The sequence below is a fragment of the Oxyura jamaicensis genome, chromosome 4, assembly GCF_011077185.1.
Source record: "Oxyura jamaicensis isolate SHBP4307 breed ruddy duck chromosome 4, BPBGC_Ojam_1.0, whole genome shotgun sequence".
Classification (NCBI taxonomy): domain Eukaryota; kingdom Metazoa; phylum Chordata; class Aves; order Anseriformes; family Anatidae; genus Oxyura; species Oxyura jamaicensis.
The window spans coordinates 71568268-71593765 of NC_048896.1; the positions used below are offsets into that span (position 1 = coordinate 71568268).

At 33.9% G+C, this 25498-nt stretch overlaps 1 protein-coding gene across 1 annotated transcript in view; it reads right to left on the reverse strand.

The window, feature by feature from the left end:
• Positions 1-205: 205 nt before the first annotated feature.
• Positions 206-25498, reverse strand: part of SLC30A9 (solute carrier family 30 member 9) — a 42686-nt gene continuing 17393 nt past the window's right edge. The window contains exons 10-19 of the mRNA XM_035324405.1: positions 22650-22752; positions 19310-19365; positions 17894-18029; positions 17464-17503; positions 16926-16997; positions 16332-16439; positions 14887-15052; positions 10165-10294; positions 7998-8111; positions 206-6520 (exon numbers count right to left, since the gene is read on the reverse strand). Coding sequence (XP_035180296.1) covers positions 6476-6520; positions 7998-8111; positions 10165-10294; positions 14887-15052; positions 16332-16439; positions 16926-16997; positions 17464-17503; positions 17894-18029; positions 19310-19365; positions 22650-22752 — 970 coding nt within the window. The 3' untranslated portion in view covers positions 206-6475. The remainder of the gene's footprint in view (positions 6521-7997; positions 8112-10164; positions 10295-14886; positions 15053-16331; positions 16440-16925; positions 16998-17463; positions 17504-17893; positions 18030-19309; positions 19366-22649; positions 22753-25498) is intronic.

Genomic DNA, 25498 nt, shown 5'->3' on the forward strand with positions numbered 1-25498 from the left:
AGTGGCGCATACTCTCGGCACCACAAAGGCAATTTGACTAACTAGTACAAACAGACAGATATAACCTTTGTTTCACATCCATAAAATGCTGCTCTATGCACTTTGAATTCAGAAACGTGGCAAGTCACCATCAACTGTCTCAAGCCAGTGTCATTGCTTACCTTCCAAATGCACATAAAATAGCTTAAATTAACAGAGCACAACCTTTACCAGCTATGTAACATTTTACTGAATAATTACAGCTTCCAGACATTTTACAAGATGTACCAAATTCAATTATAATTACATGAGAAAACATATGCAGCGAAATACTTAAATATCTGCATCTCACAAATCAAACTGACTTCTCCATACTAATATGAAGTAACCAAGACAGAAGGAGAAAGCCAACACACCATAAAGCATGGGAAGGGGGAAGAAGTGGGGTAGAGAATACATTTGATTAAAAGGCTGCATGGAAAAACACATTTCAGTTTTGAGATTGCCCTTTGAGAGCTCTGCCACCAGTGAATACCCCCACCGTTGGCTTTCAGATTTAATACAGTTTTGGCAATAGCCAAAAAGTTTTCCAAATGCTTTGGACATTTCTCAGGTACTTCATCTCACATCCTTTTCCAGTCTTTATTTTGAAGAGAAACTTACCAAAAAGCTTTATATTACATCATTTACACAACATTGCTTTTTTTTTTTTCTGTCTTCAGATTTGAAGCAGTTGGTGAAAACCTCAAATGGTTTATATACAGTCTAAATTTAGGTTACAAAAATCAAACTTGTTTTAGATTGAGTGTAGAGCTGTATTCCACTACTTTAACAGCCCCCTTGTCCCCATAATAGAACCATGAACACCGATAATACAAAAATATGACCAGGCTTACTGTTACTGTGACACTTCTGAAAAGTAACCAAGACCTTCTATTTTAATTGGTGCTTTTCATTTACATAGAAGAAAAAGAAATTGTCTTTAAGAACCTAGTGTAATATAGAAGGATGATTTTCTCCATACCTATTTTTCATTTTCTGTGGTATTTTATAAAATTAATGTTTTCTATACATTACATGTTGAAAGTTCTCTTTAATTCCTTTCCACAAGGTCATGATTTAACTAGCAATCTTGCTTACCCAGAGACATTTAAGCAATCTGAAAATATGGACTAACATATTGAATAACAGTTGTAACCTATTGTAACAATTCCATAGTCCTTACAATACCCCACCCTTTTTTTCCATACTTCTGTATGGTTTTTCGATCTTTGCCTGGCTGAAAGAAGCAATTCGTTTTCTCTTTAATTCACTCCAGCTACCACTTCCATGATTAAAATTACTCAACCTCCACTCACCAAACACCCACCTCTGCAACAAAGCTCCAGACTGAGACTATGCCCTTACCCTTAGCATCAAGACTAAGTTTTCAGAGGGCAAACAGGTGTACATTTGCAAGGCTGAATACCAGATTAGGAAATGGATAAACTGAGTCACTGATTTTCACTACAGAGAGTTTTCACTTTAGTAGAGGGTGGGGGGAAATTACCCAATTCTCTTAATGCTGCTTAAATTTTTTTTTGTGAAACTTTGTTCTAGGCATTCTAATCAATCATTTTGTATTGGTCTTCTCCTCTTCAACCATCATTTCTTACCTCTGGCCACATTTTCTAGATTGTATTGATATCTTCCTATTCCCAATGCTCAACATCTGAAGTTTTTCCTTCCTTGCATTCTTTCCTTTTTACCACACGTTTTGTTATAGTTTCTTTTCTTTTGCTTCAGCCTGAAAACCCAGACTGATTGACTGCAGGTTCTACAGCCAAAACAACCACATGGCACTTTTATTTTCCTCAGAACGTCCTCCAGAAATCAGACTATTGTGCTTGAAAGCCTGGATTCCTATTTCTTTTTATATGCAATGCAGCTACAGTTTTCTTTTGATCTTAAATATTTCTGTCTCACTGACAAGAAAGGAAAATAAAAAAGGACTTCAACTAGACAACCCCTCTACAAAAAACCTGTTTGGTACATCTCAACTTCTCGTTTACATTAAGCAGGCAAACTGCAGAAGAGATAGATGTTAGTTGTCCTCTCTATTCAGAGCTAACACTAAGAACAGAAGCAGCACAATATTTAAGCTAGGAGAAATGTGCACTTTCATTTTACACCCACTTCTGCAGTGTAAGCCTTTAGGCATGCACAGAAGTTCGGCTCTGGTGCAGGAGTCAATATTAATCAATTGTCCTATTCTGCCAAGCCAAAATGCCTTAAGAACATGACGACCAAATTAAATACTTTTCTTTCAAGTCTTAGACAATATGCTTCTTTGAATTCTTTTGTTAGAAACACATCTAGATCATCTTTAGCACATGGATTACTTGAGAATTCTTGAAAATTGCAGCACTCCTTTTGATACACAAAAACCTAAAAACTCTTTGCAGGAAAGCCATATTTGATGCACTCATCACTAATAGAGGGACTTCCATAATGTATAATTTTTCCTTTGTTAAGCAGAAAATAGAAGTCAGCTAAAGTGGTAACAAATAAGGAGGACGTAGAATTGCAATCAGCGTATTATGTAGACAAAACAAACCTAAAACTCTTCCCTGTTCTCTCCCCTTGTCAAAGGGAGACCAACAAAAATCAAGTCTCTAGATACAGTTAAAAAAAGCTTCACCTACCAGAATCGGAGAATGCCAGTAGTAGTTTTGGCTAGCATGATTTCATGAAGCTTTCAGAACAGCAATCACTAGTGTAGACTACCAATGAACAAGAAGCCAGTACAAAAATCCAGAAACCAAGGGTAGAATTTAGCCCTGCTATTAAGACACAAGCTCCATGTTATGGCTTCCTCCTTTCCAAGTAAGAGATATTAAATAAGAAAACAAAAGCAGGAATTCAAGGACTGAGAAAAGCATGGGCTAAAAAACCTTCAGTTTGAGCACGAATCACAGCAGAAAAAGAATGCAACATGTCTTTTAAAAACATGTTCTCCTGTTCCCCGAGTCCCTGCTCCTCCTAGACCAGAACCCAAAGCAGCCCCTGTGCACTACAGGATTTACTAATACTATACGCTTAACAAATACTTTAGAAAGTTAGAGGGGTGGGAACACATGAAGTATTGAATTCCACAGTTTATAAACAATTTAAGCTTGAAATTGACTCATGGGAGCAAAATATAAACACTTCAGAATTTTATCTTTATCTTATAGAGTGTAGGAAAACATATATACTAGTGTCCAGCCAACTTAGACTTAAAATACATTATGATCACTCAGTATATTGAACACTTAGACAATTTTTATACTAACAGTGCAAGTTTTACAGAACTATGAGATACAACAAAAATAAGCAAAGGGCAGTAGTACTTTGAATGCAATTTGAAAAATAAAACCTGTAATGTCAGTCTACAAAAATATTTTAAAACACTAATTTTTTTTTGAAATATTTCCTAGAATATAACTCTGCAGTTAGCTAATCCTCACTCCTTTTCCTTAACTACACCTTTAAATCAGTCTTAAAGGATCATCATGTAATTGTATTTGTGATGAAGAAAAAAATACACTCCTTCACACTTTCTAAATTTTCTTCAATTCTGAGGGTTCAATTATGTAAATGGATTATTTAAGTATTTTCCTCCAAAACACTAAAACAAAAGTAAATTAAGTACTGGACCCACATCACCTTAAGCTTTAAGAAAAAAAAAGTAGTAAAAATGTCAAAACTTTTGGAAGCAATATATAGATTACAATATATATTAATATGTAACAACTTGGAATTACCTTGCCTTTCCAATCTGACAGGCTCCATGAATCAGCATTTTCACCCAACTGCAAGACAGGCAAGCTTAAAAGGAACGGCCAAAAACAGTCATTCAGCCTTTTTGGGGTACACCAGCATCCAGATCAGTTTTAAAAATGGAGACAGGTCCTCAAACTACACAACTAATTATGTATCTAAATCCAAGTTCTAGGTTCTTAAATTTAATGTATTGCAATGATATAATCAAGAATGTAATTGGGAGAGAAAGATCTGAATTTTTAATTGGAATGTGAACAAAAGGTATGTAGGTGAATATACTTCTGACTCAGATAAGGAAATTAAGATGTGAATTACATCTCTGATGAATAAGAGAACATTTTTACAGGCTGTTGGAGCAGAGGTCCTCTAAAAATATATACTCATACCTCCTCTTTAGAACTATATTGGAACACTTCAGTATCTATATAGTATTTACTAACTTTGTGAAATTTCTGCCCTGCAACGGGGCAGACTTCATGAAATTTGTATCCTGTTGGCATCGCTGACACCCACATACAAGCCATTTACATCACATTGACTATCGCCCCACAGTAAGATTTTCCCAGTTCTACCTCTTCTAACATTTCTGCAATAACAACTGTTAAGCGTTTATTCAAATTCAAAATCCATGTGGATATTCTAGGCAGTAGGAAAGAGGTTTATGCATTTATCAGATTCCAGTGCTCTTCATGAATAAGACTAACATCAGCAGACTGCATAATGAGATGAGATGAAATTCACATGGAGGGGCAAGGAGAAAGGTAAATGATGTAAAATGTAAGGTAAATGACTGAAAATATAACTACTTACTTTAAAATTTAAGTAATATTTACTTGATAGAGTACACTTGCAAATTACCTTTAAACTCTTTTACTAAATGCATTTTTAATTATCAGTCTTAAATATACTAATTCTGCAATAGGAGAAGAGGCAAATGATGCCTTCTGGATCAGCCACAATAAGCTACTATGCTACAAATAAGCCACTGGTGAATAGGAATTGTGGGCAAGGATACCAAAGAGATCCTTTACCCACAATCACTGCATTTGAAGTCCCATCTTTAAATAAACCCTGGAATGTTATTCTATCTAAAATGACCAGCATGCAAAGTGCTTGTCAGTTGTTGAAAGGCATGCTACTTTCAATTTTTATAATTCTCTGGTAAATTATATTTAACACGAAAAAAAGTCTAAAAAGCTTTTAAGTCAAATCCAGACATATTGGTCTCCACAATTATTACTTGCTGCAATGCTTATAATTTAATCTTAATAAATTATTTTTGACAACTTGTGTTTCACGTCAGCATTTCTTCTCTCAGCCAGTCAGTCATTACTCAGCAGAGGAATCACTAGGAAGTTCTTATTACCACCTCTCACTCATAATCAATTTTCATTTACTGAAAGGTTTTAAAGTGCATAAAGGATTTTCCTCAGAGTTACTTATATGTAGTTATTTCACTTATATTTCAGTATGAATGATCATAGCTTCTATTAAATGACTGTTTCTCAAAGAATCTGGTATGTCTTGGGTGCCCGCTGCAGAAAGCCCTGAGGCTGATCTTGTATAGTGCTAGAATTGCAAGTTTCAGAATTATAAATTCTAGGCACTTATCTCTGGATTGTTGAGGACCACTGAAAAATGACCACTGAAAATTCTTCTACTTTCCCAGACAAGTAGGGTCAATTCTTAAAAAATACAAAGTAAGCAGTTTAGAATTCAGATAACACCTATAAGTAAATAAATAAAAAATACAATGTATTCATTTGTTTAATTATAAATATTTCTAATACAGTTTTGACTGTTATTACTTCCAAATACATTTCTTATATCTTCTAGCAATACCACCTATTAAAAGTATAAAAAGCAAAAAAATAAAAAAAAAAATGCCAGGTAACTTTTAATAAACACTACCATAAATATCTCCCAGATTACATCTGAAGATATTTACAAAAAAGAGAACAAGTGTAAAAGGAGGAAAAAAATTAAACAGAGGAAATTCACTGAAATCACTACACAGTAATTTCTTCACAGTAACTCAACATACTCTGGCTAACCACATAAAGCTGACACCACCGAGGAGAAAAACCTGATTTTTCTGAAGTGCTGTTGGTAATCACAATGGTGGCAAAAAGGTTCCAGGTCATGGTACTTAAGAGAAGGCCAGTGCCTGTTTGAAAGAATTTATCTCATAGAAAAGAAGAACTGTGAAACAATCACACAGTTGAAATATAACAATTAGTTTAAGGTTGGCAGGTTCCACTGGAACAAACTCTTCCTAGCTAATCTTAATATCTCCCAAGAACCTTTATTGATATCTTGAAAGAAGCTAAACAAGTGCAAACTGACTGCAAAGGGACACAATTGAAAAACTAAATGTGTTGTATATTTTCAGGCAGTTTTATTTGCCTAACTAAACCTCAAGTCTGAAGTTCTGAATTGCAGTAAATATGCTCAGACAGATTCTCCAGTGGACTTTAAGTCAAGTAGCTTTTCAAATTGATTTTGCCATGGAATTTTTTGTCTGCAACTCTAATGCTCTTCCAGAAGCAGAAGCAGTGCTAATAGCCCAGGAAGCCTACAGCTAAAGTAAGCAAGGTATGGTGCTGAGGTCACTGCAATTTCAGAAGCTTTTCAGCCATTTACGCGATTTCTTCCCAAAATGGTATCAACATAAAGATTTCTTCTGCCAAGTCTATAGTATCTCCAAATCCACATGACGAACATCAGGATTTCGTTGCTGAAATTAAAGAATACATGTTTTTAACTGAAAATATTCAAACACATTTTTGCACATGGATACGAATAATCAATTTCTGGTATCATGTTGTCAACTGTATAACAAACCCTTCTTTTTTTGTAACACCAGGACTATTTTGAAATAAGGAATAAATTCAACAAATACAGCTGTTATTATAAGCAATTTTGAAGACTGTCATTTTTTTATTTGACAAATTCTCCTTAATCTCACCACTGAATTAGCTCTTACGCTTTATAAGGTATGAAACAGCTCTTTTGATTTTAAGAAGGCAATTACTTTTTATATTAAACTGTCCAAATAAAACTTTCTTAAAGTCATATGCATGTGTTTAACAGGTACTTTCCTGAATAGTGAATAACTTCTGAAATAATTTGTCGAATGCCATTGGGTCTATTTATGAAGAATTAAAATACTATTTCCATTAAGAAATACGCGTTCTCTGATATTGTAGAAATGTTATCATCATTCCATGAACTGTACAATCTATGACAGATTTACTGAGAGTCCCCTACTTCAAACTCATCCAGCCTGTGAATCTGACTGGTGTATTCAGTAAAGCATATTCAACAGCAACACAATCACTGAAATCCTTGACTATACTAAAAAATAGTATTCATGTTAATAAAATAATTAGTTATGAGCCCGCTGCTCATAACCATGAAGAACTGGATCTGCTGATGCAATTACACTCAAAACCATTTTGATTTATAAACAGCAGCACTCTAGGGATATAAACTGAAACTAGAATATTTATCAAAAATTATAGGCAAGGATGGACATACTCTTGAGCAGTGTCTCCCCATGAAGGGAAAAGAGAGTCATAACAGGACTGTATTTGTCTAGCAATCAGTATACTTACAGTTCTACATTCACACCAGAAAAGGTGTGATTAACAGCCACAAAATAAGTAGAAATTAAAAATAGCAATAATCCTTTGTTACATCAAGCAAATGATATTTAAATTGTAGAACAAAAAAAAAGTAATAAGAAGTAATGACAGGCTTATAAAAGCAGTAAGCACTGTGCTGTTTCAACATGAGCAAAAGCCATTGAGTAATTAGAGCACTAAAACAGTGATACCAATTTTGACTAAATGCTAAGTACCATGTTAAAAAATTAAATTAAAAAATGCTACTTTAGAACCAAACCAAAATTCAACAGCATGTAAATAACCTGACACTGAGAATACCCTAGCATTTACAGTGGCACAGTTAGTTCTTGTTTCATGAAAAACTGTGATATGCAATGCTATAAAATTGACCAAAATCCAAAACACATTAAAGGCAAAGGGTTTGCTGCTGTTCAGAATTAGTGAAACTAAAGCAAGAAAATTGGCATTAAGATCATCAACTTCTTTCCCTCTTATGTTTACAAGCACAATCACAACAAGCAGAATCAATGGTATTGTTTAAAATATATCAGAGCATACATTTACTATTATGCAGATAAATTTTACCTTTAGGTCTTTCTCAAGTCTGTCTACTTCAGCTCCCAGTGTGTCAATGATATTCTCACCATGCTTAAGCATGAACGCTTCTAATTCTTCCAGGGTCTTCACTTGCTGGATTTCCTAGCAAGAAATCACATTTAAGAGGTTGAGAAGGTGAGAAAGGGGGAGGAGGGGAAAATGCTTATTCTGGGCACTACGTTACCAACTCATCTTAAAATCCACAATTCCTGTGAATGATGCTGTAAATACTACTCATCAATAATACCAAAACAAACTCAAAGACAGTTGATGAGAACTCAGACTAGAAGACCAAGTGTGTAACAAACTGAAAGAATATGGTTAAGGAAGACAGGAAGCTACATCCATCCCCCACCCCCCCCAAAAAAAAACAGACAGCAGAAGCACCAAAGGTATCACTGCATTATTATAAACTTTCCTTAGAGCTCTCACACCCAAGAGCCAAACTGGCCAAAAGCCACCCTATGCCCTCTAATAACTCTGTCACCAGCTAGATGATACAGCTGCAATGCAGGACGAATAGGTTATTGGTAATAATAATAATCAAATAGCCAATTTGTCTTGTGCATACAACTACAAAACAACATCAACTTCTCTTCTGTCCCATTACTCTAAAACTGAGAAGACTAATAACGTACTTGAATGAGCTTAAAAAATGTCCCCCAACCACATTAATGTGTGACTATGACAAGGGCAAGTCTAACAAGCAAAAGAAATTAGATTAATCTGAAAGACAGCACTTTAACTGACAAATTTCACAACTTTAGAATGAGCAGTGTTGATACCAATACAGGATAAGCTAGTTATTTAAAAAACAAAAACAGACCAAAAGGCAAGCACTATGTCTGCCCTTGACTATGGATGACAGAGTCCTGCTGAAAGGGGCTTTTCTTCAATGTTGGTTTCGTAACTGACACAGGGTTACTACATGGAACTACAGTGACCTGTATATGAAACAGTTGTCAATCTAGAACCAACCAGGAAAAGAAACTGTGAAGGTTCTATGGAAGGGAAGGGAACAGTGGGTAAAGAACAGAAATCTTTGAAAAGAAAAGTAGCATACTGAACATGTGCAACAGCAAAGCAAAGGAACTGGGACTCAGCAATATAAAATCAAGCAAACCTGCACTGCCCCAGTTACACAGACTTAATAGCACTCTTCCTTCCAAAAACATATTAAATTGAAATCCAGTCCATGTACAAATCACATATTGTACTATATAATATACATCTTTTATTATTATTGTTAAAGGGTGGTGCTTTTTATAAACTCACACACTGACTAATGGCTTAAAAATTTACAGTAATTAAATGTAAATTCAGATAACTGCTAAGTCATGTTTAATGGACAGACATAAAATGCAGATATCTAATCTTCATTTTGAAAGGGTACCAAAGAAAAATCTTACAGCTATGCATACAGATGTGTTCAAGAAATAGTTACCAGTAAAAATTAATGGATAAGCAAAATCTTTTTGCCTACTTAAAACTCTCTTTGTAGTTTAGACAAATTATTCTTTACTTCAAACTTCATAGCTTTGCCATGTAAAATTCAACTGAGAAGGGTTTTGCATTTCTGTATTGAAGAGAGGGATTAGAAAAAGCTTCTCTGAACTACGCTAGAATCAGACAGACACTTACAGATGGTTAATACTGTCAGAATGCTAAGTCATGTGATGCAAACAATCCATATTCAAGCCTAGCCTGAATGGCAGGATCTGTAAACCATAACTCTGCATCTGCAGCACCCAAGGTGAATGCCTCTGCCAAAACAGATGCTTATTCTCAAGTGACAGGCTTCTAGTTTTAGCCAGAGTTCTCACAGTTTAATAAATACATATTTGACAAGCCACATTCTTCATAACATGATTTTAGACAAGTCTACATTTTATAATGAAAAGTTGAATTAAAAATCTGCCCTCCTTCCTACTCAGGCCCTACTAAGCCCAGAAATAGCTCTATTTCAGCAGCACATTAACACAATTCTGTGTACAGATGCACAGTGTTCATAACACAAAGTAAAGACATCTACAAACCTTCAAAGTGAAGAAGTCATTTTCAAGTCTTGAAAAAACTTTTTTTTTTTTAAACATACTTGAAGCTAGAAAGCAAAATCAAACGCTGGAAGTAACAAAATCACTTTGTTTATACGTACTTGTAGCAGCTGTTCAATGTCTTGTTTTTCCAGGTAAGAACGAGTAACAACCCGCCCATCAAAGTCTACTTCTGCCTTGAATCTCACTTTGCTCATTCCCATGTCTGTGGCTTTCACATCATGAATTGCTCTGAAACACAGATTTTTTTTTAAAGAAAAAGTATAACACCACAAAGTAAATAACCAGCTAGTTTGACTTCTGGTGTTAACAATATTGTTACAGTAAAATTTTCTATTAATTTTAAAAAGGTCACTGCCTTTGACTAACATATCCTCATTTTGTTACCACACATTTCCATTAAATACTTCATATTTAACCAGTTGCACCTCTTCCACAGACACCTGCTACACCAACACAAGTATCCCACATCCTTGAAGGGCTCGCTACAGTAAGAGACAGACTACAAGAAGCAAGGTAGATTCAGAACTAGATTAGTAGTATTTTAAAAGGAAAAAAAAAAAAAAAGAAAAAAAAAAAGCTTTTAAGTTCAAGTTATTTGCTACTACAAAAGTTTAGTTTTTTGTTTTTTTATTTGCTTTCTTCTACTCTAGAACATAATTTATTCTGCAATGAAAAAAATACATACAACTACTTAAAAATGTTCAAGTATCCTAAATTCTGATATAAAGAACAACGACACATTGCCAGATATTGGAAGGACTCATTGCAATTCCAGAAGCGTCCTTTCCTATATAACTACACAGTCTGTAAAGATATGATTTGGAGGATTTTCCATTCCTATTATTCCTATTTTCTAAACATTTAATATATTAAAGTTGTGGATATTGTATTTGGAACTCATTTTTGTTCATATTAAATTACTGATCATAACTAATCACAGTACAGGTATTTGTATATGGTGAAAATGTTTTATTATTATTTATTCATTACGGATGCCAGAATATGGATGTTGCAACACATTTGTACTTTGGACCACTAAATACTTTGGTTTCTTTATAGCACATTTTTACTCCCATTTGCTAGATAAACATCAAGATGTTTATTTTTTCCCGCTAATTAGATTAACACAAATTTACTTTATTCTTAAAAATAGTAGAACTTAAAAGTTGCCACTGCATAGTAAGACTCCACATTTTTTCCATCAAGGCCAGAAAAAAAATGGAGACTAAAATACGGGACATAAATCACGTTTCAAATTTTTGAAATTCTTTATTTCAACATTTCTGAGGCAAAAGAGTAAAACAAATACCTGAGGTCAACTGCAGACAAAGTTCCAGTGAATTATTTCATTGACAGAAAAATCCAATATTAAATTTTTAAATTTTAACGTAACATTTAGATGGAGCAATAAAGCTCACATGATAGGAAGTACTATTTTTTTTTCCCATTTGTTTTATTAAATTGTGCGATTTCACAGCATCTCTAGAACTAGCATGCCCTTTTCTCTTAAGCAAATTTACTTTTCCCAACCAGAAAGGTTGCTTCCCATCTGAATGCTTATAAATCAGAAATAACTTCACTAGGGGTGCAGGGAGAAAACGGAAGGCAAGTATTTCTGAAGTAGCCTTTTCTCCCTACAGAGAGCAGCCTACAGAGAACAGGAGACAGAAGTTTAAGATGATCAGTTAAAGAAAGTGTTTATGGAAATTCTCTTATAGTACTCCATGTGGGGAGGGGTAGTGTCAAGCGCACACACAAAAAAAGAACGAACAAACTAAATATAAATACAGCAAAAAAAATACATCATAGCAAATATTTAAGCAGATTAGAAGAACTATCAGCTTACTGGTAGCCATAAAGAATTTCCAGCTCCAATCAAATTTGTACACCAATACTGTGGGACGCTACCAAACCAAAACAGTGTTAACTGGAGTAACCTAACTTGCATCAAACCATCTTCTCACACAAGAGGGTATTTAAGGTAACGGACGTGTTTCAATGAGAGTTATTGAAGGGAATTCAAATCCATTAGATTAAAAAGTGTTGAAGATATATCAAGAGCTAAGAAAGAAGATAAAAGATCTGTCAGATCCTAATTAGATGATAACTTGATAACAGAATTCAGTGGAATGATGAATATTCTCTAAATGCAGAAAAAAGTATCGACCTGCTCATAACCTGTCCAGGAAAGATCATAAGTCAGAAAGAGAAAAATCACAATTCGAAATACAAACATACAAGCCAAAACTTAAGTTACAAAGCTTGTGGGTGGCTAGAACGTGCCATGAACTCTACCTAAGGAAAAGAACAAGTTTCACACTCAGGAAAAAATTGTAAAGAAATTCAGATCATGAAGTTTTAGCTATCAGGAGTAATTCTTCATGTTGGAAAAAAAAAAAAAGGATTTTACTACAGAACAATAGCACAATTACCTAATAGCTGTTACAATTAATTAAAATTGAGGATGAAACTGTCACCAAAAATAGTTGATGCCTAGGGCCCCACGATTACATTCCATAAAAACAGGATGAGGACAGTCTGTACCAAATCATATATTTTATCTCACAGTTCCGAAAGCTTAACCTCCTAACATTTCAGTTAAACTGAACACAAAGATTTAGGCACCAAAATGTGTGAACAAGAGTTACAAATGGAATGTTCATGTAGCAAAAAATAAAATCAAGTAATTTTGCAGCCGAGAATAACTGTGAAAAACCATTCTAGCTCACAAATTAAGTAAGGACTACAGCTAGCAATTATTAAGCAAAATGAAAAGGAATGGGAAATAAACAGCCATGATTTTAAAAAAGAGAAAGAAATTGTCCAGGAAACTGATAGGAGTGAAAAAAGGCAATCACTGTTGGTGATACAAACTAAGTTATATTTTGATTTTAAGTATAGCAGAAACAAAAGATAACCTGGAAATAAGCCTCCTACTAGATGGAAATGACAGAATTGCTATTAATGATACAGAGTGGGTAGAAGCATCATCTTCTTAGTCTGAAAAAAGCTGAACACTAAACTAGTACAAAAAACACTTCTTTTAGTAACCAAGAAGCATACTGGACATTTAAAAGAAAAAAATGCTTTCAATTCATCAGGCTCTGTAACCTGTATTTGACAGTCAGAACAACTAGAAATAACTATGAAAGCCAATTAATTTTTCATCTTGCAACACTAATGAGAGTGGGGAAAAAAAGATTAGCACTACGCAAAAATTTAAGAATTACAAATAAGATGATCCATTTCATTAAAGACAGTTTCACCTAACAACCAAAGGCAAAATAGTGAAGAAGGTGGAAAAAAATATATATAAAGAGCACTAATATTATTCATTAAGGCTTTAGTAAATGTAGGTCTTGACAAACAAACCCTGTAAAAAAAATTCAAGATTTAGCTGAAAAAAAGATTAGCAAGAGAGATAATTTATTTCAGTACTACAGCAGTTAGTACTGTCTGATGAATCAAATAATTTATAATTAGTAGTGGAACATGATGTTCAGACAATCTATTGACAGAAGAGTAGGTTAATGAATGGTGATGGCAGGGGAAATAAAAATCAGAGCCTCTGGATCCTTTGGTCAATTTGGATCTAAAATATCTTCTGATGAATACTAAATGATTCCCCTTCACATATATCCTCTTCATATCTGGCAGAAAACATCTAAAAACAAAGATTGCAAACCCTCTCTCAGAGAACAAGAGAGGACTGTTTTGAGAAGCAGCGACTGCAAAAAGGAGGACTGCACTGAAAACTCAGGTATAATCAGTTCCTTACTAAGTCTTCACTTTCTTATCATCCTATGCGCTTCTTCAAAATTAAGTTACTTTCTGTTATAAAAAAATGCTTTCATCAAGAAGGAGATGAACTAAGACTGCTCTGTTCATAAGTTATAGCTGCCTACAAAAATGAATATAATGTAAATAGTGTTTGGGACAGGAATGATTTCAGGATTCCAGCCTGGGACAAGAAAGAGACAACAATCTCTGTATTTTGGATATGGAATTTGGGAATACTTGAAAGAAACTAATTTTTCTGTTGTTGTATTTGTTTGTTTTTTCCCCTCCTAACTCGGGAATGACCACAAATAATAACAATAAAAAGAACTAAAATATTGTAGATGATTTACTTGGAAATACATTTCTGACTAAAGATTAAGAAGAAAACAAAATTGCTTTTGCATCTAAATTAAGGTTAATAACGTTAAATAATCTAAAACAGCTCCTTAAAAACATTTAAACAAGAGTTCAGATTACGATGAGCTCTAAGTTTGTTATTTCAAATACAAATTCAAAGGAAGAGAAATTAGCACTGAGTTCATTCTGTAAACATCTAACATGCAGAATCTATTATAACAGTACTGCAGCACTTCACTGCCAGCTGTAACAGAATCCCATACACTGATTGATAACAGTAACATAGAATTAAAACATTTACGTTTTATAAGCTATGAAAGCAACATTGCGGCATCATTTCTGTTTGCATTTTATGTATTTGAAGTTACTTTTATATTTGTCATGACCTTCTCCATTAAGTCATGCGACAATTCTGGTAATTAATGTAAACTGTTGGAACATACATGCAATTTCATTTCAGCTGTGGAGCATATGAGAGGTAGGAGCATGCACTTACTCAATTTTTTGCACAGAAGTTAGTAATAATTAAGTCTAAAAATCTCAGTATGGAAAACTAAAAACAATCTCACCAGATTTCTCTTATGTAAGTGCTTCAATTATTTTTTCAAATATTATTTTTTCAAATGTTATTTTCCTGCTTTTTGCTGTTCTTAGTAGAGTTTTTCAGTTATAAAGATTCTCACCTTACTACAGGATCACTTTCCAGTAATTCAGTAAGTCGCTGCAGCTGTTCAGGCTGAATGGATCGTCCCAGCAGGGCTTCAGTGTTAGTGTAGATAAGAAATGCTGACACAGTTCCTAACAAAGTTCCAACACCTAGAGACCCCACGCTGTCATAATATGGGTTTCCTAAACAAGGCATCTCAAATTAGTTTCAGAGAGCATTTCTAAAACATTCCAGATAATTCAGATTTCACACTGAAAGGAGTACACAGTTTGAGTGTCTTGTTCTGCTTTTTGTTTGTTTTAATTTAGGTACTAGCAGTTCTTTACTACCGAGGAACACAAATTCAGAAGAATAAAGTTATCTTAAGAAAATCTCAAGTCCCTCCTCTCACTCAGCTAGAAAATATCATTCTCTCCTTTCTCCTGCAGGACTGATGAGTAGTCTTCAGTTTTTTGGGTTTCCAGTTATAGACTTAACTTTATGAGCATAAAATCCTATAAATTTAAACACAGGTAGTAGCACAACCAAAAAACTTTGCTCTTTTATCAGTAAAGCAACATTGTTTTATAAAAGTAATTATATGGCCATTATTTTGATGGAAGACAGAACAGACTTCCTGCATGATTTTTCCTACCAACTCAAATGCCTGCAATTATTAACCATTCCTGGAAGACACTATTTACATAATGGATGTTAAACATGTATTTACTGATATTCAGATTGGCAAGGAGTACTTACTGTATTTTTAACTTTACGAAGGAATCTAGAGATGAAATTAATTTTTATACAGAAGTCTTTAAAAAAAAAAAACTCGCAACTAATTCATTGAAAGCCACAAACACAAAAATGACTTTTTAAAAAAAAATAATTAGAAAAAAAAAGTCAAAAGAGGCAAATAACTAACCTTCTCTCTATAAAATTTAACTGTGTAAAGACAGACTTTGAATCAGTTGTCATACAGATCATCCAACCTTTTGTGGAATTTGGGTTTGCCACATTGTTCAGGAACAGTTACTAAATCAGAAGATAATGCTAACACCACTATATATCAAAAGGAAGGGAAGAACTGCCTCCTTAAATCCTCCCCACATGCATGTGGGGCTGCATACGGAATTTCAAATTATGTAATACCTCTAAGTCATTTACATATGTGACTATAATAAACATACTTTTAAAATATAGCTTGTCCAGTAAAATAGCTCAAAAGGAAGCCAGTTGCATTTGCATGCAAGTACTCTTTCAGGTTTATTCCCATCAATAGCTGACATGAAAGAACAAATTACTTTTATTTTAAATATTTTAAACTCAAAACTACTGGAAATCAGATCAGAGAACAGCATAGTACTGGAAAAGAGCAGAGCTATATTTAAGTCAACCAACATAAGCCAAATAATCTGTGTTCATATAACGCACAGGAAGAAATTCATATTCAGCTTCCCTCAGTTTGAGGCAGAATTTTACCTGTTAAGGAAGTCAGACCCATACAGGTAGCAGCTACAGCCACACTCAGAACTGCTGCAGCATCCTCCAGTAACACCACATTGGTACTAGGATCACGACTCTGAACAACTGTGTAAACAAAAAAATCACATTGCTTTGGAAATCTTGGCTTTACGACGTTATGCACAGTACTTTATAAGCAATATTAATTCTATCAAATTAAAAGAAAAAAATCCCTAAGTATATAGTTGTAAACTGAATTTTTACATGTGCTCACACTTCTTGAAAGCATTAATAAATACAAAGAGTAAACCCTGTGCAATATGGAAATAATTATGGAAGCTTCTCCAAAAAATTTGAAAAATGTAAAGTAGCATTTATCCAAAAAAAAATGAAAGTACTTCAGTAAAAATATCTAATTAGCGCTACTTAAATCAACAGGTTTTCACCTAATTTGTAAAATGTATTTGTTACTAGAATGGAGAAAATAGATCAATAAAACAAGGGAAATTGGCAAGGAAGAACAGACAAAAAAGTTTCTATAATAAAGCAACTACTAGTAAAGAAGATTCTGTTTTAAATAACCACATACCTTACTGCTATAACAACACATACCATATTGATAAAATGACAGACCCTTGGCTCGAGCACTCCTGCGGATTTCATTTATAGCGACAAGAAGGGTAGCTGAAACAACACCAATGTAGTTGTTGAAAATGGTTAGAGGCAAACAAACAAACAAACAAACAAACAAACAAACAAAAACTTGTTTTCATTTTGAAAGGAGGGGGATTTTTTTTTTATATTATAGCAATAGATCATGAAGAAAACTCTGATACTTTGACAAATCAGAAAGTAGCCTGCTTTTCTACAGACATTTCCTCATAAAAATCAACAACAGTTACATTCACTGACAGTTAAATACCAAAAAGGCATTCTACATATACTTTCAAATGATGCACTGTTCAACTTCTAATTAGATAAGATCGATAAGGAAAGTTTTCCCATTTCTTTTGTTTACCACAATTGTCACCAACAAAGCTCAAAAACTTTACTGTTGTATAAGCAAGAACTAATTGTTACTGCAATTACTCACAGTGTACTCTCCGAGATTAAGAATACTTAAATAAAAATATTTCTTGGAACTACATACCTCCTTCAGATACCAATGACCCTGCTAAAATGCAATATGCCTGTATGGAAGAAAAACAAAAACACCTCTCAGTTTTATCTGTATTTGTACAGATCTCTTCACCACAGGCTAGTCAAATGCAGCAATTCCAGAACAACATTACACACCATAAACAGAAACAAATGATCCAACAGCCAAACCACCACCAATATTTGAATTATGCAATATAATGTAAAACAGAAAAAGATCTTAGGAGGTGAGAAGAAAAGGGTTTAAACAATGGCTAAAATTTAACCAGATTTTTTTTCAAAACATTGTCATTAAGGATGGTTTAAGTTAATTGTGTTAGGACTCAAACTGACTCAGGAAGTGAATTTCAGATGGTATCATTACTTTCTATTAAGTCACCAGTGTCAAGTACAGATACAATAACAAAACAAGATTAGCTTACCCAGAGAAGAGATTCTATAGGATGAGGGTGGAGTAAACCCATGATCCCATGATACCAAGAAAGTCCTGCACCCATCATGAAAATGCCCACCCCACTAATCAGGGAAGCAATATAGCGCATGTTTGTGAAACCATACCTAGACGAAAACAAAATGATTTAGGAAAATAAGTTACTGTATCTCTGCAAACATATCTACAAGGTTTTTTCCCTGATTTTTGTTTACATGTCTTAGATTATCAAGACTGCATGTCTATTTAAGATACAGGTGCTAAATCCAACATAAAACATGGAAGAACAAGGTATTTGAAGAATGATATCTAATGCATACAAAGACATCAAGTATATATATTTATTTCCTTTTTAAATAAGCTTTTTATATAGCAGTACTAACTCTTGTGTGGAGATTAACGTTTTTTGTGACTGTAAAAAATACATGCAGCTAGTCTATATCTTTTTTTTGATACTAATGTAAAGAGAAGAACAATTCTGAAATCTTTGGGTAGTTCAGTTAACTGCAAACCTTAAACATTTGCAGTCTTTATGAGTAATAATACTTCACCTCTTCCCTCTAAAGTGTGCCTTTATTCTTTTTCTGATATTAACTGCTACTACAAACAGAACATCCCTTCAGTAACGTTTAAAAAGCAATAGTTTGAAAGGCAAACATTAAGGAAGATGTGAAAAACTTGAGTGGAAGGAGATGCAAAGAATATTTTGACAAATTTAAGATCAACACGTTTTTCAGATTACCTGAAGCTCTTAATGAAGAGAAACCTTAACTAATTCTGTAAATCAAGCATATGATGAACTATTGCTTACAGTAAGAATGACTTGCCCAAACACGTGAAGCGTAAAGCAGGTTAAGACCAAGAAAATATCAGGGAGACTACAGCTTGTAATGTTCATGAAGCTGTAAGAATATATAATTAAAACCCCTATTATTCAGATAAAAATAGTTTAAGTCAAATACATCTCCTTACAATACAAGTAATTTCCTTGCAGAAAAGCACTTTGTTGAAAATAGATGTCAGATGATTTTTTTTTTAGTTTTAAAAAAATGTTGATGTTCACATGAGTAATATCCACAAAGTAAATCTCTTCCTTTAAGTTATCCATTGGAAGAGGAAGAAGAAGCCAGAATAACTTAAAGGAATAAAGCCAATTAAAATAGTACACATCAAAAAACACACCACAACAAAAAATCATGAAATATAACATGCATCAAGCCACTGAAGCTAGAACTCCTGCAGTTTGGCAGAAATTAGCATTCTTACTTTTTTTCTATCATAAAAGCAGAAACACTGCACTTCAGATCAATATGAAATGGCACATTTAAAAAGAGTAAGTTGATGCACAAAGAACTCATCTTACTCCTATATATGATTACTGAAATCATTATTTACTCCAAAAGCTTACGGATGACTAGGGTCAGGTGTCCTTGCAGACTGACTGATGCCCAAAGCTAGCAATGCCTATACAGGACAAAAAAGAAAAAAAAAAAAAAAAAGAAAAAAACACAGTTGAAAAAACTATTAGAAACATCGATTTCAACTAAACTTGAAAGAGAAATAAAAGTAGAAGCAATGTGCCGATTTGCACATGCTTTCTTACTGAAATTATATTAGAGCTGGAATATAATCCTCAACCCTATCATCAATATATATAATATACATATCAGTCCAATAATCCTCTCCCTTATTAAAATTGTTAATTATAACTTTAAGATTTTAGAATTGTGACTACGTCTACTACATGTAATCACAACAGTTATCACGCTGTGATGTAGCACAACATTACATGTTGTAACTACACGTAATCACAAGAGTTGTCACTGCTTCAGTGTGAAAGAATGTAGTTCTTCAGGAAACAAAACTATTTTAATAAACCCCTCTTGAAGAGGAATTATACAGAGCCCACAGTGATGACATATAATTTTAAAGCAATACTCTCATACTACAACTTCTTTCACTACTGAACTTAGTGTTCTCCAAACTAAAGAAAAATAGTATTTTGAAGGAAGGAAAAAACCCTCGCTATCTAAGCGGAATAACTGGGATATTTAATTAGGCATAGATTAAAATATTGATGCAGTAAATTATAAATCTAGACCTCAGTTTTGCAAGTACATGCTTTTATTTTAGGAATGTGAATATATCTAAACATTGTAAGTATTAAAATTGAATAAACACTGTAGGCTTTGCAGTAGGCAAGCTGCTTTGAGGCAGCAAGGTTTCTCCTGTGATTTCCCCAAAAACCACACAGTTAAGTATTTGAACAGAAAACCAGCTTCGCAATGGAACCTTTAACTTTCACACTTAAAAGTCTAAATTGCTTTTCTACTTGTAACTGGTGGAGAATTCCACTATCAAACTTGATTCACCTATACATGGACAAATTTGGACAAATGAAAATTGCATGCTTTAAGGCTGTCTCCCCATAAATTTCCTTACGTATTTTCAGTTGAGTTAATAGCACCATTCTCTTCACTTTACAGCTGGAACAACTGAAAGGTTGTCTAAGACCACTTACAGAAAAAATAAGAAACACACCATAAGTTCTCGATACACTCTTTCCAGACCAACAAATGTACTAAGTATAAATGAAGTAGAAAGGCAGCCTGAATTATGTTAAAACTATTGAGTTCTGACCTAAGGTGCTGGGCGTTCTTCAAATTTAAGGAAACACAAGACAGTTCCATTTTAGAGCAGTCACAAGCTACCCAAGGACTCCCTTTGAACTTCAAGAGGGTTCCAGCCACTCATCTTCAAGTACTTTGTTTCCAAAGACTTGCTATATCAAAAACAGAAAAAAGGATTCCCACTACACTAGGATGAAGTGAGATTTCAAGGTCTCCTGATACATGTCTCAAGCATGCTAAGGAAAATAGTAGAAAAGTCAGTATTAATTTTGTCCCTGCACACCACTATTACACACCCAGCTCTGAGTCAGCACACCACCTTACCAAAGTAAAGGTGTCAGATGTGGCTAGTCGCACTGCGTGTAGCCACTAAGGCAGTCTACTAAAAGAAACCAAGATACTCAAATTTTCACCGTTCTTTTACCAACAGATGACTAACAAGTCTATTATTCTCTTACCATGCCTGTCAGGAAGAGTATTTCAAGTTAACATTTAAACAAAATAACAGTGGTATACTCTGTACATCATCTTAGTTTCAGCTCCCACTGATGATCCATAGAATAGCTGACTGTAGTTCTACTTACTACAACTCCTCTTTCAACTTGCTTCTAAAAACCTTTCAGAATCTACATTCTGACTTGTCTCATTCTTACCCTAATAGAAATTAAAACACACAATTTAGTTTCTGAGGTATCAGGACACATACTCTATATCACTTTAAGATGACAAATACATCATTCTTGTTTGGGACAGGCAGGGATCAAGCAAAGAGGAGCGAGCATGTAAGCCAAATCACATGCATTTGGTTCTGACGCTCCTTCCAGAAGATAAGGCTGGTCACATTATGCATATGCATTGTGATAAATAAGGTTAGGGCTATTTCCTAATGTTTGCATCTTTGACTAATATTTTAACCCATTTAACCTTTTTCAGTGCACTTTCATCCTGTTAGACAAAGGGAATGCAAGTTGCTACAGAGGTAGGGAACAGTGAGTTATATGGGAAAAAAAAAACACAGTATCTTGAAAGAATGAAAGTAATCAGGGGGAAGGGGACAGAAATAATGTAGATGTATTACGAATAGAATTACCTCAGCAGAAACACTAGTCCAAATATTAAAACCAGTTTTATATATAGTTACAAGTGACTCTTTCTAGACTCTGCATTTAAGGTTTCTAGACTAGGTCAATTATTCTACTGTTAGTTTATAAACTCTTCAAATTACTGACATTAGTATAAAGAATAAAAGAGCAGCCACATAAGCCTGTAGGAATCGCTAATAGAAACCACTAGCTTTGGCAGCTAAACATGCAACAGGGTAACAACAGCTTGGCATTCAGATTGTGGAACAGCAGGAAGAGCTCTGCGTTTAGCAATGTTTCTAATAATGTGCATTTCTGACAAAATATGCCTTCATCTGTCTACAATCAGATAAAAACTACACATAATACGTTTTAAGTGAGATTTATCCTTGTCTCCAAGATACAAACAAAAAAAGTACGTCCACTACTTTTGCACACAAAAGAGTACATCTTGCTCCCCCTGCATGCCTGTGTAGCTTGTCACACTCTGGGCAGGCTTTGTAATCTGTATTACTAAAACCACAAATTATTTAATAATTGAGCAACACACACAAACACCCACTCCCAGGTGTAACTGTTCAGTTAAAAACACCTTAAAGGAACATTAGATTAAATATTAACTTTTTCTTCTTGGATTGTATTTAAAAGGATCACATAAACCATACAAATCAGTACAAAAAAAACAATCACAGGTATTTAACAGGACAAACAATGTAAAAGACATATTACACAGATGAATCTGAAAGCCATTTTTAGTAAGAGTTGCTGCTAATAAACTCAGAGCATATAGGCTTCTCTTCATGCTAACTTTGAAAAGACAAACAAAACATTCTGCCATGCACTCAAATCCTTCTAAATAAAATGTTGCTTTCATTTCTCTGGTGCTTAATATTTAGACAATTATTATAGGCAAACTAATGAACACTAGTGAACTGAATTATTGCTTTCAAGTGTAATACAACTACTATAAGTAATTATTTTGCAAGAATAAAGACAAATACAAGTGCTAACTAAAGCAGCATAGAAAAATACCCACCTGGTTGCATGTGTCTGCTAAAGAATGTATAGCTTCTGAAAACATACTTGCAGAACCCGTGTAAACCCAAGCAAGTAGCTTAAAGAAAAAATTCAACCCATTTCTGAAAACAAATAGAAGAAATAAGCTAAAGAACACCAGAATATTTAGTCTTTAATGTTTTCAGTAAAAGCACAAGCACTATATAATCATGCATTACCTGCCAGCAAGGAATGAAACTAAACATTAGTTCATTAGAGACCTGTACAGGCAGATAAGGCATACAGGTTCGGCATGTTTACTGTGCTAAAAAAAACTTTCAGCAAGCAAAAAGAAGCAAAGATATACAATTAATTTTTCCAAAATCATTAATTTCTAAGCAATCCTGAATAAATTACACTTCCTAAAAGCTACCGTCATTTTCACAAGTCCAAAAGACTAAAGGCCTATCTATATATGCATCAAGCTCTTCCCATCAGTGGAAAACTTTCCCTTCAGTGGGAGAACAGCCTTAATTTCCTTCTCTCTTACTTCAGTCCTTTGCCTCCTACCTAGCCCCTCCTACTACTGGAGTGAAAAGTTTCTGACTCCAATCTCAGCTGGAAAATTCCTAAGAGGAAGATGCCAGACAGGAAGATAATGCTGTAAAAATTATCAATGGGGCTTTCTCCACGGAGATTCCCAATGTGCATTGTCAAGTATTTTTTAGGTTAAAAGATCACTGGAGGAAGCATTATGCTACGATGTATACAGAGCAGTAAAATTATTAACAGTAAAATTTAAGTCTACATTCTGATAATGGATGTTTGAAGTGAGAATCAGTAGGCTGGCCATTACAGTCACAGTACAAAGGAAATCAGACCAGAAAATATCTTTTCCTCTTTCCCTTTAAATACATTTCAGTTTAGATATTGGCGATTTTTGTAAGTATTCAAATTACATTCTTTTAGAAATGTGTGTTAACAACACGTTGCAACTGCATTTTTAAACAATCACATGTCAGGAAATGATATTCAAGGTAAAGAAACACAAATCCAGCCCTTTGCCATACACTGCACTATACAATTGGTTAAACAGTGCCCATCCCCAAGGTGGATTCTTCTTAAAGAATTTCCATGGGAGTACATGATCTTCTTGAAGAAAGAGGTAGCAATCTTTTCTATATTTCCTTCCATCCAAAGACCTGAATATGCTTTACCACATTTATTTTAGTCTCAGGAGGAATCTTAACTTTTACCAAAGCTGGGTAGTCTGAAAAATATTTACTGCAATGTTTTGAACATCATGCCAAGAAATAAAATTAAAAAACCAAACACTACTACTTCTAAAATACACAGCATTGTCCAATAAGCCTCTCTTCTGCACATAGAAAATAAGCAGTTTTGTTTAAAACAACTCTTTGCATTTGTGTTCCAAAATCCTAAGGCACGCATTCACCAACAAAATGAAACAAATGCCGTTTTTTAAAGTGTTGAAACAGATATGCAATACATCCCTTGTTGTCAGAAGTACTGCCAATTTTAATGTAAAGTCTGAATTTAGTTGGTAACTTTAAAACATACTGATACATAGGGAGAATCAGTGTTTCTGTGAAAAAATACACAAATGTAAAAGTAGATCAAAATCACCTGTTCAAATCAAGTTTTTTCAATTTAACAATTTAAATTACAATTAAAACAAATTCAAATACAATCATCCGGACAGAACTGTAAACTGGAAAAATTAAAAGAGCATTAATACTTCCCTTTATACATTTAACATTCTGAATTTGTTTCAAAAATAGCCATGTCAAAACCCTGACAGGCACACAGAGAACAGGAATTACAGGGAATTGAGAAATATGTACGGTGAATTGTATCATCATGTGACTGTCCACAGAAGTTTGCCTTACAGAAAAAGATACCAGTCTGATTTATATAACTATTCTTGTCTACCTACATAAAGTATTTATACTTTTGAAAAAAGCATACGAAAAAAAATGTCAAAATTGAAAATCGAAACATTCAGATTCATTATGGAACTATGAAAAAAACATTTAGGTTCTAGATTTGATAACTAACCATATTTCATCATAGCTATTTCCAAACAGGCAGCAACTTGTCATCAAGTATTTGAGAACTAAAAGAGATCAAGAGATACTGTAACTTCTTAAAAAAAAAAAAGTTCCACAGAAAACCTGAGGAACATCCATACTAGCAGTACCTATATTTTTTAACTTAGAAATCTTGGAACACTCAGTAAAGTAAGAGGGAAGTTTTCAGTCAAATGAGCTTCGTGTTTTTTCCTTAGGCAAAAAGCATGTAGTTTTGTAGGAAAACTTCAAAAGATATTTCTTTCTCAAAATCTTGTTTCTCGTCGCAAAAAAATAAAAAAAAAAACATTTTCCCTAAGTTTCTATTTTGCTCTTTTATACTAGTAGTGTTTTAGCAAATAAAAACTTCATAAATAAATTTTATTATAAATATTTACAGGTGTTATAAGATGCAAATTTTAGCCATTCTGAATTCTCCAGCAATCCTGAAAAAATTTAACATACCTTGGTCTATTTTTTGCCAGATAGTCTCTGGGTTCAGGATTACTAGTTTCATTATGTTTCATTCAAATTGTAAGATGTGTGAAAAGCAAAAACCTCCTAAAACATCCCCTTATCAGATGAACGGGAAAAGCACTGAATAACACCAGAAACAGAAAAAGGAATCATTTTCAGTTGCTATATGGAAGATAGTTTAAAAGCCTCCTTTCACAAGGGAGCAAGAAAAAGAACAACTTTAAATGTCTGCCTTTTCACTGTCTTCAAGATGTAGGGCTTTAATAAACCGTTTAGCTTAATCATGTTCCAAAAATTTGCTCTTCTCTAATCAGAAATAAAA